General features: G+C 43.3%; 1 protein-coding gene across 1 annotated transcript in view; it reads right to left on the bottom strand.

The window, feature by feature from the left end:
- acsl1a (acyl-CoA synthetase long chain family member 1a) overlaps positions 1-16,454 on the bottom strand; it is a 105,340-nt gene continuing 88,886 nt past the window's right edge. The window contains exons 16-21 of the mRNA XM_055632026.1: positions 12,224-12,312; positions 9,761-9,877; positions 6,709-6,852; positions 5,610-5,711; positions 3,029-3,100; positions 1-690 (exon numbers count right to left, since the gene is read on the bottom strand). Of these exons, the coding sequence (XP_055488001.1) occupies positions 550-690; positions 3,029-3,100; positions 5,610-5,711; positions 6,709-6,852; positions 9,761-9,877; positions 12,224-12,312 (665 nt within the window). The 3' untranslated portion in view covers positions 1-549. The remainder of the gene's footprint in view (positions 691-3,028; positions 3,101-5,609; positions 5,712-6,708; positions 6,853-9,760; positions 9,878-12,223; positions 12,313-16,454) is intronic.

The raw sequence follows: 16,454 nt of genomic DNA, 5'->3' as shown, positions 1-16,454 counted from the left end.
AGAAAATGTACCTTTTATTTTTATTTTACTGACAATTTTGCAAAGTTCTCTTTTGGTTTTGTATACAAAAACATCTACAATGGCAAGCCTTTTAAACATAATCAAATATCAAACCTCGGGGAGATATAAATTAAATATGTAATCTTGTTAAAGCTTTCAGTATTAATTTTCATTTCATTTTGAGACATTTGTGCAACAGTTGCAGCAGACATAGATATAAAAAGAATGTTATTCAATAGTGCATTTTGTGACAACTGTACATCCTTACATCTAAGTGCAACTTAAGTTGTGCTCCCGTTTCATTTCAAGTTTGCTCTGCCATGGCCCCATGGGAGAGATGAGATCTTCAAATATAAGGCTTTTTTTGGAAATCAACAAATATACTTCAAGTGATATGCTGTGATATTTTTTTTTTGGCTCATAAGGCTTGTTGTACAAAATAGGAATATATTTATGTATATATATTCTGATAGATCATTGCAAAGCATCAGTTATTATTATCAAATGAACAAGACATTAATTAGTTTTGCTTTGAAAATGTGCACTGATTTATACAGCATTTTGTGCATAAAGTTCAGCAATTTGTTTATGAAAGAATTTTCTCATTTCCAATCTCTTGGTCTTGAATGTTGGGGTCAGAAGGCCATTTTCAACAGTCAGCATCTCGGGATAGAGATGAATGTCCTTCACCTGTTCAAATAGAAATGAGCACATTATTAAAAATATTGGGTCATTTTGACAATTTAGTTTTAGTATAAATTTGTGATGTAAATTGTGCTAAGGATCCAAATAGCAGCAAAAATATGGAAATTAAAACTTCAATTAGTCTAATTCAATTCACAAATATTTGCTCTCATGCCTTGGGCTCACCATTTATGTCATCTGTTTCACGATACAATCCCAATCTCCAAATTATCGGCAGAGGTACATGTACATTGAGGGGCAGCACAGTGGCAGAACACAACTTGGTTTGGGAACAGCTCCATCCAAGACCGCAAAAAATGGCTGCGAATTGTGGACGCAGCCCAGACCATCACACAAACCAACCTCCCTTCCATTGACTCCTTTTATATCTCACGCTGCCTCAGCAAGGCCAGCAGCATAATCAAGGACGAGCGTCCACCAATCTTTCCACCATTACACATAAGAAACATAGGAAGCGCAAGATGCCATTGTATGTAGATGCCAAGGAGTGTGTTCAGATGCTGTGACTGAACAATTTTTAATCTTGTCATGTGGACTCGATAAGAAGAGACCAGGGAATAATGTTCTAACCATAAGTTTAAGTTGACACTCCTACATTTCTGTTCAGTTAATTCCGACATTTTACATCCTTCCTTCCACCGCAAACCATCATTCCCAACTGCGGCCCCTGGTTCTGGACCCCCCCCAACATTGGGAACATGTTTCCCGCCTCGAGCATGTCCAATCCCTTAATAATCTTATTTGTTTCAATAAGATACCCTCTCATCCTTCAAGTGAGTTTATTGTCATGTGTCCCTGACAAAACAATGAAATTCTTGCTTTGCTTCAGCACACAGAACATAGTAGGCATTTACTACAAAACAGATCAGTGTGTCCATATACCATTGTATAGATATATACACACATGAATAAACTGATAAAATGCAAATAACAGATAATGGGTTATTAATAATCAGAGTTTTGTCCGAGCCAGGTTAAATAGCCTGATGGCTGTCGGGAAGTAGCTATTCCTGAACCTGGTTGTTGCAGTCTTCAGGCTCCTGTACCTTCTACCTGAAGGTAGCAGGAAGATGAGTTTGTGGCCAGGATGGTGTGGGTCTTTGATGATACTGCCAGCCTTTTTAAGGCAGCGACTGTGATAGATCCCCTCGATGGAAGGAAGGTCAGAGCCGATGATGGACTGGGCAGTGTTTACTACTTTTTGTAGTCTTTTCCTCTCCAGGGCGCTCAAGTTGCCGAACCAAGCCACGATGCAACCGGTCAGCATGCTCTCTACTGTGCACCTGTAGAAGTTAGAGAGAGTCCTCCTTGACAAACCGACTCTCCGTAATCTTTCCAGGAAGTAGAGGCGCTGATGTGCTTTCTTGATAATTGCATTAGTGTTCTCGGACCAGGATTGTCCAGAGTGTACAGGCCCAGCCGCTCCATTCCAGCAACATATGACAATCCAGCCATCCTGGGTATTAACCTTGTGAACTGACGCTGCACAATTAGCCTTGTGAACCTACCTACGCTGCACAAGGTGTAGGGGAAGCCTGAGGAACAAGCCTTTCACTCAGAGAATGCCAAGTAGATGGAACGAGCTGCTGGGGAAAGTGGCAGAGGTGGGGCAAAGATATTTGGACAGCTTTATGGATGGGAAAGGCGTGGAAGGACATGAACTAAGTGTAGGCACATGGGAGATACAAGGACCTGCAGGTGCTGCTTTACAAAAAGAAAAGACACAGAGTGCTGGAGTAACTCAGCAGGTCAGGCAGCATCTTTGGTGAACATGGATAGGTGACATTTTGGGTCGAGGCCCTTCTTCTTCAGACTGCAGAAGACTCCCGACCCAAAGCATCACCCATCCATGTTTTCCAGAGATGCAGACTGACCCGCTGAGTTACTCCAGCACTTTGTCTTCATTTAGTCTGCATGGGACTTACAGAGGTAGGCATTTGATCTCCATGGAAGATAGACACAAAACGCTGGAGTAACTCAGCAGGCGGCATCTCTGGACGAAAGGAATGGGTGATGTTTCGGGTCAAGACCCTTCTTCTGACTGAGAGGTCTCAGACAGAAACATCACCTAGTCCTATTTTCCAAAGATGCTGCCTTGCCCGCTGAGTTACTCCAGCATTTCGTGTCTATTTTCAGTGTAAACCAGCATCTGCAGTTCCTTCCTGCACATTTGATCTGCATGGACAAGTTGGGCTTGTTTTCCATCCTGTATAACACTATAATATTTTGACTATGATTCATCACAAAGTGGCTCCTTAAAGCAACAAAAAAGGAAATTATGGATAAAAGCATGTCATGCCCAATGAAACAATCACATGCTTACTTGTTCAAATGTTTTCAGCCCAGCTTCTTTCCCAACTTTTAGCATATTTGCTAAAATAGCATCCTTTAAAGCCTAGATAGAAAATAAAAGAGCAAATTAATAAACAGAAAAATTCAAAAGGCAAGAGGGAAAAATAAATCAGTCATGATTGAACAGTGCAGTAGATTTTGAACAGTGCAGTAGATTTGATGGGCTGGAGGGGGTGGGAGATTGCAACCTTCATGTAGTCCGCCCTATTTCAACGAATGCAATCAACCTGGCGTGCACAATCAAATAGAACAAGTTGTCCTACAACTTTAAGCTGCGCACGCCATACGCAAGAAGAAGAAGATGGGCTAGACTCTGCTTCTATGTCTAATGGTCCTATGGTACAACTAAACCTACAGCTTGGCTCAATGATTCTTACGTTTAGATTTCCATGAGCACACCACCCAGGCTGATTCTTCAACGCTAGACATGAGATGCCAGAGTAACTCAGCGGGTCAGGCAGCATCTATGGAGAAAAATATCAGATTTCTCCACAGGCATAGTGCCTGACCTGCTGGGTTACAGCAGCACTTTGTGTCCATCTTCAGTATTAACCAGCATCTGCAGCTCCTTTCTATACATATATGATCCTTTGGGACTGCATGTTTGGAGGTGGCACCTTTCAAACACCATTAAGAATGGGTTTGAAAGCTTATTGATAACATTATTTGGGAGTGTCATAGAGGACCACTGATGCCCTGATCGACATTTACGTCATATCCACCACCACCAAAACATACTTCGCTTGGGCAGTTTACACCCCAGCGGTATGAACATTGACCTCCAATTTCAGATAGTGTCTGCTTTCCCCTCCCCTTCCCAGCTCTCCCTCAGCCCATTGTCTCCGCCTCTTCCTTTCTTCTTCCCGCCCCCCCCTCACATCAGTCTGAAGAAGGGTCTCGACCCGAAACTTTGCCTATTTACTTCGCTCCATAGACGCTGCCTCACCCGCTGAGTTTCTCCAGCATTTTTGTCTGCTACCAAAGCATATTTGTTTAACATATCGTTTAAGAAGGAACTGCAGATGCTGGAAAAGTTGAAAGTAGACAAAAAATGCTGGAGAAACTCAGCGGGCGAGGCAGCATCTATGGAGAGAAGGAATAGGCGAAGTTTCGGGTCGAAACCATTCTGAGGGTCTCGATCCGAAACGTCACCTATTCCTTCTCTCCGTAGATGCTGCCTCACCCGCTGAGTTTCTCCAGCATTTTTTTGTCTACTTTCATTTATCATATCACCTGTTTCTGGGCTCTTACTATGTGCAAAGTAGCAAAACCAACAGCATTCCCATCATGATAAAGCAGTGAGATGCGATGGGATAGCTTTGGTTAACAATGCAACACACCCCCATCTACCATTACCATTCCATCATTGTCTGAACAGTGAATCAACAGAAGTGAATAATTGTAACATGAACTGCTTTTTATAATTTTTTTTATAATAATATATTAAATAGAGAATCACCCTCAACAGAAGCATTAAGGGAAGATTGGGAACATGAGCTAATGGTAAAGATCTCGAAGGATAGATGGAAAAAGTATTTGATGAATACACATAACTGTTCTATTAATGCAAGACATAATTTAATTCAATTCAAATTATTACATAGATTATATTATTCAAAAACGAGGTTGAATAAATTTTATCCAAACGTCTCTCCCAGATGCGATAAATGTTTGTTTCAAAACGCTAATATAACACATTCATTTGTAGGATGTACAAGGTTGAATAAATTTTGGAGTGATATATTTGATATATTTACAAAGCTTTTCAAGTCAAGAATAGAACCCAAAACGGAATGGATTATATTTGGAATAATAGGAGAAGATACCAATTTAAATAAAGATCAAAATGTTTTTTTTAATTATGGGTTAATAATTGGAAAGAAATTGATACTTAAATTTTGGAAAAATACAACCATACCAACTGTTAAAATGTGGATTAGGAATATGATGGACATAGCACGCCTTGACGAAATGAGACTCCGACTAATAGATAAATATGACCAATTCTTAAGGAGTTGGTCTTCTTTCATCGACTTTTTGGAATCATGTGATGCAGCGGTACCGTAAAGATTGCTGATTTCAGTTCATGACGCGGATAGATCTACATCTCCGAATACAGATTTGAAAAATTCTCTTTTAAGGGGCCTTCTCTTCTATTTCTACTTTCCACTTTCTCTCTTCCTTTTTATTTTTTATATACACACTTCACGTTTTTCTACTCTCTACTATCTATTTTTCCACTTTTTCCTCTTTCTATTGTTTTCTTTTTCTTGTCTTGCTTACTTCTTTTTCATAACATAAAACTAGAGGTTGTACATAGAATGGATTACGGTATTACATAGTTGGCACCTAAAATTAGGTTCCACTGTACTGTTTTGTGGTAACTTCTAATAAAATAAAATAAAAAAAAAAAAAAAAAAAAAAAAAAATGAACTGCTTTTTCAAATAGCTGCTATCATTTCATATGAACGGGAATGATAATAGTTGCATGCAGTTTTTTGCATTTCAATGAACTCAATGCCCAAACAGTTTATTTAGTTCACGAGACTTGCCTGGCTTTTACATAACTCTTCATATGATCCTTTGAGGTTCCACTTGTTTGCCCACTCAGGTACCACTTCGGGATCAGGTACCACAATTCCTACCAGAAAGGCCTGCAATATAAGAATTGTACCTGTGAATTCCACAATTTCATTATTAGGCAATTAATAATACAACATGGTGAGTTAGTTTGCCTAACACTAGGTGTGTGTGTGGAGAGGATGTTTCCAGTAGTTGGAGAGTCTAAGACAAGAGGATACAGCCTCAGAATACAAGGACATACCTTTACAATGGAGATGAGAAGGAATTTCTTTGGCTAAAGAGTGGTGTATCTGTGGAATTCATTGCCGCAGATGGCTGTTTAGGCCAAGTCGTATGGTATTTTTAAAGCGGAGTTTGATACCTTCCTGAACAGTTAAGGGCTTGTCCCACATGGCGATTTTTTTTGGCGACTGTCGGCATCACTGACTGACTTATCAGGTCACCGAAAAAGTTGCGGCGTGACGACGTATCGACGCGCGGTGTTTCCGCAGACGTCGCAACATTTTTTATTGTCGCCGCTGGATTTTGAACTGTTCAAAATCTTTCGGCGACCCTGGTCAGTCAATGACGCCGGCAGTCACCGGAAAAATAATCAGCAAGTGGGAAAGCCCTTTTATGCCCCTGTCTCACTTAGGAAACCTGAACAGAAACCTCAGGAGACTTTGCGCCCCACCCAAGGTTTCCGTGCGGTTCCCAGAGGTTCCCGGAGGTTTTTGTCAGTCTCCCTACCTGCTTCCACTACCTGCAACCTCCGGCAACCACCTGCAACCTCCGAAAACCGCATGGAAACCTTGGGTGGGGCGCAAAGTCTCCAGAGGTTTCCGTTCAGGTTTCGTAAGTGGGACAGGGGCATAAGGGTGTCAAAAGTTACGGGAAAACGGCAGAAGAATGGGGTTAAGAGGGAAAAATAGATCAGCCATGATTGAACGACGGAGCAGACTCGATGGGCCGAATGGCCTAATTCTGCTCCTATGTCCTATGGTCTAATGTTATTGAGACATGGATATGCGTTTAAAGGGACGGGAAAGTTATGTAACTTCACTGGCCTCTGCAACAGATTAGAATTACCTGCAGACCATCACCATGTACGAACACCTGGGCAATTAGCTCACATCGCACATAGATGTTTTCAATTTTTTCCGGGGCAATGTATTCTCCCTGTGCCAGTTTGAATATGTGCTTCTTTCTATCGATTATCTTCAGAGTGCCATTCTGTCATTTAAAAAACAAAACACAACATGATTCAACTATTTGTTTCTTTATTAGAGGCAGATACGCAGTCGGAAAATGAATCAAACTGCAGGTGCAGGAACCTGAAACAGAAACAAATGATGGTTTTTAAGTTTAAAACATTTAGCATTCTGCCCCGCTACGACCACCTCACCGGCACCCCTCACACAAGTCCTTGCAATCTGAGATCACACTGGGAAAATGACTGCAGTATCAGAATGGGCCAACAGAGACGAGGTCCCAGACAGCCGAGAGTCACGTGATCAATGTAACGTCAATGGATCAATGAAATAGTCACTCGCTGCAGTTTTCATCATCGGCAGTCACTCGAAATGAGTATGACTGTCCGCGTGTGTGTCACTTTGTTTAACGTGGTGCACATAGTTTAAGAATAGTTTAAGCCATAGTTTAAGAATAAGGGCTAAGACATTTAGAACGGAGATGAGGAAACACTTTTTCACACAGAGAGTTGTGAGTCTGGGGAATTCTCTGCCTCAGAGGGCAGTGGAGGCTGGTTCTCTGAATGCTTTCAAGAGAGAGTTAGATAGAGCTCTTAGGGATAGCGGAGTTAAGGTATGGAGAGAAGGCAGGAACGAGGTACTGATTAGGGATGATCAGCCATGATCACATTGAATGGTCGTGCTGGCTCGAAGGGCCGAATGGCCTACTCCTGCAACTGTTGTCTATTGTCAGACAGCCACCACACGGTTCTTGACAGATCTGGGTCAGGATCCAGTGGCATGGAGTCCAAGACGACCGGAGACCCTTTTCTGCTGCAGCCTTCATCCGCCTTCCCAGCCGTTGTGACGCTCCACTAAGGTCAGCCATCGTCCTCCGCCTGTTCCACCGTTGAGGTCTTGGTTGGATTGCTCTTTGTCAGAGATATCCCCCTCGACCTTACGGTCATGGGTGGCCCTACCAGGAGCATAGATAGCTCCAGACGGCATCGCTCTCAGGATCTCAGGTCCACACAAGCTTCTCCACCACGACAAGGTGACAATCCACGGAGAAGCCTACAGTTTTACAGGCCTGTAAACACATATAATATCTAATAATCAGAAATAGAATAATTGTATAACCATATTAGGTATTGTGCAGCTTGTAAACATCCCCATAACTCTAAAACAACGTGGAGTACCATAATAAAAATATATCCTTTCTTGAAATGAAGGCAAATAAAATAAGAGAAAAAAATCTTAATTCCGTTTTCTAATGTTTACAAGAATATGATTAACTCTGGGTATTTCTGCTTTAGAGTTTTAGACTTTAAAGAAACAGGCCCTTCGCCCACCGAGTCTGCGCCGATCATCCCGTACACTAGCACTATCCTACACCTCTAGTCCTAGACGCTCCCACTAGTGGAACCATCCTCTCCACATCCACTCTATCCAACCCATTTCACTATTCTGTATGTTTCAATGAGGTCTCCCCTCATTCTTCTAAACTCTAGCGAGTACAGGCCCAGTGCAAATGTTAATGTTGGCCAAAATAGAGTTATATAAAATGGAGGATCATTGCATCTGCAAAACCTGTTTGGTCAATTTCTGTGCAAAACTGAAAGCTGCAAATTGGCGCCAGCTAGTCTAGGTCCTAGATTGAACTATCAGATAAGGTAAAGTCCAGATGTCCGCTCTATTGTTAAAATGTATGAGTGCTTTGCAGAGAAATCCAAAGGCGTTGCACGTGCATTAGCATGATAGGTTGGCTGCAGAAGGATTGTAAATACAGTTAATAATGTTGCAAGGTGTTTGTGTTACGGATTGATGATTGGCTGAAGTGTGAAGCCTTGTTTGAATTGTTTATACTCCCCAGGAGAATGTTGCATTACTTGATTGATTGACTTCCTTCCAGAAGCTTCTGTAGAAACAATGCAATGGGATGCTTGGTAATTGGAGTGGGGAACTGTCAATAACACATTAATGTAATCGACGTCTGTGACTGGTTTGTAAGGCCACCCACCTCCCCCTCCCCCCACCCCCCCCCCCCCCCCCCCCCCTTGTAGATCAGCCCCACAGGGTTCGATGACCTATAAAAGGTAACCCCCATGAGGTTTGTTGTCGTTCTTCTGGAGGAGCGCTTGGGACTGCGTAACCTTTTGGAAGTATCTGCTTGCACGAGGCTGAAGAGACAAGGATCGATCCCGTGGTGTGGCTAGGTATCGTATAGGGAATTTGTTATTGGGTCATAAAATAAAAGTCTAGTGGTCTAGTGCTTGACTCGGTGTTTTACTGAACTGGACTTAAGCCCCTGTCCCACTGTACGAGGTAATTCACGAGTTCTCCCGAGTTTTCCCCTGATTCAAACTCGGAGAATGTCCGTAGCGGAGTTCGTGGATGTCTTGTAGCGGCTCGTAATGCTAACGGTAGGTATAAAAAGCAACTATTTTTTTCATCACGAGTATGTTTGTTACTCGTGGACATTTTTTGCAGGGATGAAAAAACGTCACGAGTTACCGGATGTCCCAAGTACCTACCGTTAGTATTACGAGCCGCTACAAGACATCCACAAACTCCTACGTTCGAATCCACGTACTCCCAGTTCGAATCAGAGGAAAACTCGGGAGAGCTCGTAAATTACCTCGTACAGTGGGACAGGCCCTTAAGGGGGTTAGCTCTAGGAACATAATTACACAAATGCTCATCATAGGTTAATCTACTAATCCCTGCGATCATTCTTGTAAACCTCCTCTGGACCCTCTCCAGAGCCAGAATATCCTTCCTCAGATATGGTGCCCAAAATTGATCACAATACAAATGCTGCCTTACCAGTGCCACTTAGAGCCTCAGCATTACATCCCTGTTTTTGTACCCATTAATTGTGGGTATTTCCGTTCTATAACAATGCAATTTCACTTAGGCATTAAATGATAATTGAAATAGGTTGTTCTTACAGGCAGCCACTTTCCGATATCCCCTGTGTACAACCAACGAGTTTCATCCAGAACTTCCCCTGTTCTCTCGGGATCTTTTAGGTAACCAGAAAAAACGTTTGGTCCCTTTACACACACCTGAAAGATTAAACACAAATTTTCCAATTGTCAAGTTTTCCTAAAGACCTGCATATATTACCTTGCAGCTTGAAGTCCACACCACCCCCTACTTTAAGTCTGGCGAAGGGTCCTGACTCGAGATGGATATTAAATTATGAAGGGATTGGACACTCTCGATGCAGGAAACATGTTCCTGATGTTGGACACAAAGCTGGGTGGCAGTGTGAACTTTGAGGAGGATGCTATGAGAATGCAGGTTGACTTGGACAGGTTGGGGGAGTGGGCAGATGCATGGCAGATGAAGTTTAATGCGGATAAATGTGAGGTTATCCACTTTGGTAGCAAAAACAGGAGGGCTGATTATTATCTATATGGCGTCAATTTGGGAAAAGGGGAAGTACAATGGGATTTGGGGGTTCTTGTACATCAGTCTATGAAAGTAAGCATTCAGGTACAGCAGGCAGTGAAGAATGCGAATGGCATGTTGGCCTTTATAACAATAGGAATCAAATATAGGAGCAAAGAGGTCCTTCTGCATTTGTACAGAGCCCCAGTGAGACCACACCTGGAGTATTGTGTGCAGTCTTGGTCCCCTAATTGGAGGAAGAACATTCTTGCTATTGAGGGAGTGCAGCGTAGGTTTACAAGGTTAATTCTCAGGATGGCGGGACTGTCATATGCTGAGAGAATGGAGCAGCTGGGCTTGTACACTCTGGAGTTCAGAAGGATGAGAGGGCATCTTATTGAAACATATAAGATTGTTAAGGGCTTGGACACGCCGGAGGCAGGAAACATGTTCCCGATGTTGGGGGAGTCCAGAACCAGGGGCCACAGTTTAAGAATAAGGAGTAAGCCATTTAGAACAGAGACGAGGAAACACTTTTTCTCACAGAGAGTGGTGAGTCTGTGGAATTCTCTGCCTCAGAGGGCGGTGGAGGCGGATTCTCTGGATGCTTTCAAGAGAGAGCTAGATAGGGATCTTAAAGATAGCGGAGTCAGAGGATATGGGGAGAAGGCAGGAACGGGGTACTGATTGGGGATGATCAGCCATGATCACATTGAATGGAGGTGCTGGCTCGAAGGGCCAAATGGCCTACTCCTGCACCTATTGTCTAATGTCTATTGTCTATTGTTGGGGAAGTCCAGGGGCCACAGTTCAAGAATATGGGGTAGGCCATTTAGATCTGAGATGAGGAAAAACTTTTTCACCCAGAGAGTTGTGAATTTGTGGAATTCTCTGCCTCGGAAGGCAGTGGAGGCCGATTCATTGGATTCAAAAGTTAGATAGTGCTCTTAGGGCTAGCGGAATCAAGAGTTATGGGAAGAAGGCAGGAACGGGGTACTGATCAGCCAGGATCACATTGCATGGTGGTGCTGGCTCGAAGGGCTGAATGGCCAACTCCTGCACCTATTGTCTATGTATCCATGTACTGTACCTAAAATGTCACCTATCCTTTTCCTCCAGAGATGCTGCCTGACCCGCTGAGTTACTCTAGCACTTTGTGTCTATCTTTGGTACAAACCAGCATCCGCAGTTCGTTGTTTCTAAAGAATTAATGTTTACCTTGTTAGCCACATTGTTAGCCCGATAGTTTTCGTTTAGATTAGTTTAGAAATTCAGTGACCTTCGGCAGACCGAGTCGGCGCCAACCTCCAATCCCCGTACACTAACGCCATCCTACACACAGTGTGGACAATTTACAATTATACCAAGCCAATTAGCCTACAAACCTGTACGTCTTTGGAGTGTGGGAGGAAATATAGAAATATAGAAAAATTGGTGCAGGAGGAAGGCCATTCGGCCCTTCGTGCCAGCACTGCCATTCAATATGATCATGGCTGATCATCTAAAATCAGTACCCGATCTTGTTTTCCCCATATCCCTTGATTCCATTAGCCCGAAGAGCTAAACCTAGCTCCCTCTTGAAAACATCCAGTGAATTGGCCTCCACTGCCTTTTTTTCCTCATCTCAGTCCTGAATGGCCTACCCTATATTCTTAAACCCCTGTGACCCCTGGTTCTGGACTCCCCCAACATGAGGAACATTTTTCCTGCATCTAGCCTGTCCAATCCTTTAAGAATTTTATATGTTTCTATAAGATCCTCTTTCATCCTTCAAAATCCCAGTGAATATAAGCCCAGTCGAAAAAAAAACGGTGATCCCGGAGAAAACGCACGCAGGTCACGGGGAGAACGTACAAACTCCAGACAGACAGAACCTGTAGTCATGATCGAACCCATGTCACTGGCTCTGTAAGACAGTGACTCTACTGCTGCGCCACCGTGCCGCCCTAATTAGTTAGATTGAAAACTAATTGCTTATAATATGCTGATATTTTGGCGTGAAAAACATTACCACTTACCTCACCTTCCCCATTAGCAGAAAAATAATTCATTTCATGTACATCAATAAGTTTAACCAGATTACAAGGCATTGGTGCCCCAACGTGACCTGCCAATGAAACAGAAGATCCATCTTTCAATAGATTAAAATACTCGCAATCTATCTAACTAACCAAGACGAATTTGTGTAGGAAAATTGACTTTCTTTGGCATTTTAGCATGAATTTGATATTTGGTTTTGAGTTTGAGTTTAGTTTCTTGTCACGTCTACTGAGGTGCTTTGTTGCGTGCCAACCAGTCAGCGGAAAGACAATACATGATTACAACACTTTTGATTACAATACATGATTACGATACAATTACAAAGACAATACTTTGAATCACTTCCCTCTGGAAGGCGACTCCGGATTGTCAAAGCTGCCACAGCCAGACATAAAAACAGCTTTTTTTCCACGAGTAGTAGCTCTACCAAAAACCAATAACCAAAAATCTGTAGCCTCCTTTTGCTCTGGCACTTTATTCACTTCACTTGTTTAATCAAGAATGTTTTATAATTAATGTTTAATATTTTATGTGTTATTCCTAACAGTCACTGTATGTCATGTTGTCACTTGTGGGCAGAGCACCAAGGCAAATTCCTTGTATGTGAATACTTGGCCAATAAACTTATTCATTCATTCATTCATTCAATCGAACGATCGATCTACAATGTACAGATACAGGATAAAGGGAATAAAGGTTAGTGCAAGATAATGCCAGTAAAGTCCAGTCAATGATAGTCCGAGGGTCTCCAATGAGGTGGATAGTTGTTCAGCACTGCTTTATAGTTGTTGGTGAATAGTTTTGATTTAGAGATACAGCATGGAAACAGGCCTTATGGCCCACTGAGTCCACACCGACCATCGATCACTTTCACACTAGTTCAACGTTATCCCACTTTCTCATCCACTCCCTACACACTAGGGGGCAATTTACAGAGGCTAATTCACCTACAAACCCACACGTCTCTGTGGGATGCGGAAGGAAACCGGCGCACCCAGAGGAAACCCACATGGTCACAGGGAGAACGTGCAAACTCCACACCAGCAGCACCCGAGATCAGGATCGAACCGGGGTCTCTGGCGCTGTGAGGCAGTGGCTCCACCAGCTGCTCCTCTCCTTCACAGAACGTCGACATGGGAATTGCTGGAAATATCAGCATGTAATGCCCATTGCTAACCGCCCCCGAGCTGAAAAGGCCGTCAGGCTTGGGGGGGGGGGGGATTTATTTACTTCCCTGTAGGTCATCAGTGACCCAGATAGTTCTTGTGACATTCTAGTTATGACCACTGTTAATAGTGCAGTGGAAATTGGCAAACGGGACTTCCTTGGATGGGGAACCTAGAACAGCTTGGACGCTCTGGGCCGAAGGACCTGTTTCCGCTCTATAGCTAGAATAGCTCTATAGTTCTAATCAATTGAATCACTCCCTATCCAGCTTGGTGGGAGATAGACAAAGACATAGAGATGAACTCATGTTCCAGAATTCTGGCAGCTGGTCCAGGAAGGCTAGGATTGAAGGGAGTTACAAAATGCTGCAGGAACTCTATGGAGAGAGGGGATAGGCGACTTTTCGGGTCAAGACCCTTCTTCATTAGCAATGTGAGGCAGCAGCTCTACCATCTGCCCCACGATACCAAAGATCTTATAGCGAAGCAAGATGGGTTACTCTCACGCAAAAGTGAGGTACGCTCATGGGCGGATTCATGGGTGATTATAGGACACATTTTAGCAACCTGACTCCGCCATCTTGTTCCGCATCTTGCTCCCGCCTTCTTGCTTCCGGCCAAAGATTGGATCCGCAGCGGGGAGAAGGAGTGCGGGGCCCGGGGCAGCGGGGAGAGAGAGTGCGGGGCCCGGGGCAGCGGGGCAGGGGGAGAGAGAGTGCGGGGCAGCGGGGAGAGAGTGCGGGGCCCGGGGCAGCGAGGAGAGAGAGTGCCCCAAGACAATGTTTCTTATTTACAATGTTTCTTATTTAATGTCCCTTGTCTAGTCTGAAATAAAGTTCATTATTGGATTAGAAGAAATATAATTGTGTGTGTTATATACATTTATATAATTTTCATGTATGTGTGTTTATAAACATTTTATTCCTTAACAAGAATCAACAGAATTATGAACTAACAGAATTATGAATCTAACCCTATAATCACGCACAAAAAGTCCCCCCCCCTGTCAATCACCCTACGAGTCGGGTCGGTTCCGGTTACTACAAAATCAACTCAAACACTGCTTGTGAGCCATTTAAAAAGAAATGATTTAAAAAACATTAAAAAAGACAATTACCCGAATCAAATTTTATTCTTGACAAGAAGTTTGAACTGACAGATTTATGAATCTAACCCACACAAACTGTTGCCCCGCAACATTGATTACAGTGCGAGTCGGGTCGGGTTAGGTAGGCTCAGGTTGCTAAAATGGGCGTGGAAAATGCCCATGATCCCCTCCATAGCGTACTACACGTCAGTCCATTGCATTTAGCAGGAGTAGCCTATCTTGCTTCGCTATAAGATCTTTGACGATACTGCCTTTCTTAGTGATAGAAATAATCCAGCAAATTCCATAAAGCAGTTCGAAATTAAAGGTTTATATAAATAAATGTCGCTTTACCTCCCCCCTTGACTCCATCCAAGGACCCAAGCAGTCTTTCCAGTTGCGGCAAAGTTTCACCTGCACCTCCTGCAACCTCATCTATTGCATCCGCTGCTCTAGGTGTCAGCTGATCTACATCGGTGAGACCAAGCACAGGCTGGGCGATCGCTTCGCCCAACACCTCCGCTCTGTTCGCAATAACCAACCTGATCTCCCGGTGACTCAGCACTTCAACTCCCCCTCCCATTCCATATCCGACCTTTCTGTCCTGGGCCTCCTCCATGGCCAGAGTGAATCCCACCGTAAATTGGAGAAGCAGCACCTCATATTCCGCTTGGGTAGTTTACACCCCAGCGGTATGAACATTGACTTCTCCAATTTCAGGTAGTCCTTGCTTTCTCCTTCTTTCCCCTCCCCTTCCCAGCTCTCCCACAGCCCACTGTCTCCGCCTCTTCCTTTCTTCTTCCCGCCCCCCTCCACCCCCACATCAGTCTGAAGAAGGGTCTCTACCCGAAACGTCGCCTATTCCTTCGCTCCATAGATGCTGCCTCACCCGCTGAGTTTCTCCAGCATTTTTGTCTACCTTCTAAAATAAAGGGATGCTTTAAAAAAAAAAAAAAATTTAAATGAGGTATTCTTCACTCATGTGGTTGTTAAATACTTTTATAAGATCAGCTGCCTCAATGCGCGAGAGACCCGGGTCTGATCCTGACCTCGGGTGCTGTCTGCGTGGAGTTTGCATGTCCTCCCTGTGACCATGTGGGTTTCCTCCAGGTGCTCTAGTTTCCGCCCACATTTCTCAGACCGATTCATGGACTCTTTGTCCAAACTTGTCCATGCCAACCAAGATAACTCATCAACGCTGGTTCCATTATCCACATAGCCGTGCGAGTTTGTAAAATTGCCTCTGGTGTGCAGGGAATGGATGAGAAAGTAGGAAAGCGTAGAACTCGGGGGAACGGGTGATTAATGGTTGGTATGGGCTCAGTGGGCTGGAGGACCTGTTCCCATGCTGTATCTTTAAACTCAATTTAAATAAAGAGAAGGAAGGAAAATAAATTAGAAGGTAAATATACTTTGGTTGTTTTTCCGTACTGTGTTGCGGTTTGAAGTTCGATATTGATGGGCAAATTACTTCTGGAAGAAGGCTGATCTGAAAATTGTTAAGGGTTTGGACACGCTAGAGCAGTGGTTCCCAACGTGGGGCGTACGCCCCACAGGGGGGCAATTTGATTTTTAAGGGGGGCAATTGAGCGCGACTGAGGAGGTCTGGGTCCAAATTTTCGATTTTATTTTTTAGGATTTTCCATCAGGTAAACATATGTAGATTGTGTTTCAGATGTTATTTTGAGTAAATAATTTTTTTGGGGTAAAAAAGATCTTTATTGTGTAGTTATTAATCACCGCGCCATCGCTCTTCATGCACGTCGCACGAAGCGCGCGAGGTCATGGGAGAACCTCTCTATTATATGTTTTGAAACTTTATTTGCTGTTTTCGTATGAGACAATCCACAAATATTTCAATATTCTAATATATAAATTTTCTCTCTCTTTATTACCTGTGAATACTCTTTTATTATCATATTTATCATTATTATTATTTTATTTTTAGTAATTTCT

This window comes from Leucoraja erinacea, chromosome 3, assembly GCF_028641065.1.
Source record: "Leucoraja erinacea ecotype New England chromosome 3, Leri_hhj_1, whole genome shotgun sequence".
NCBI lineage: Eukaryota > Metazoa > Chordata > Chondrichthyes > Rajiformes > Rajidae > Leucoraja > Leucoraja erinaceus.
Note: the sequence above shows the minus strand (reverse complement) of the source record. Positions and strands in the feature narration are given on the sequence as shown.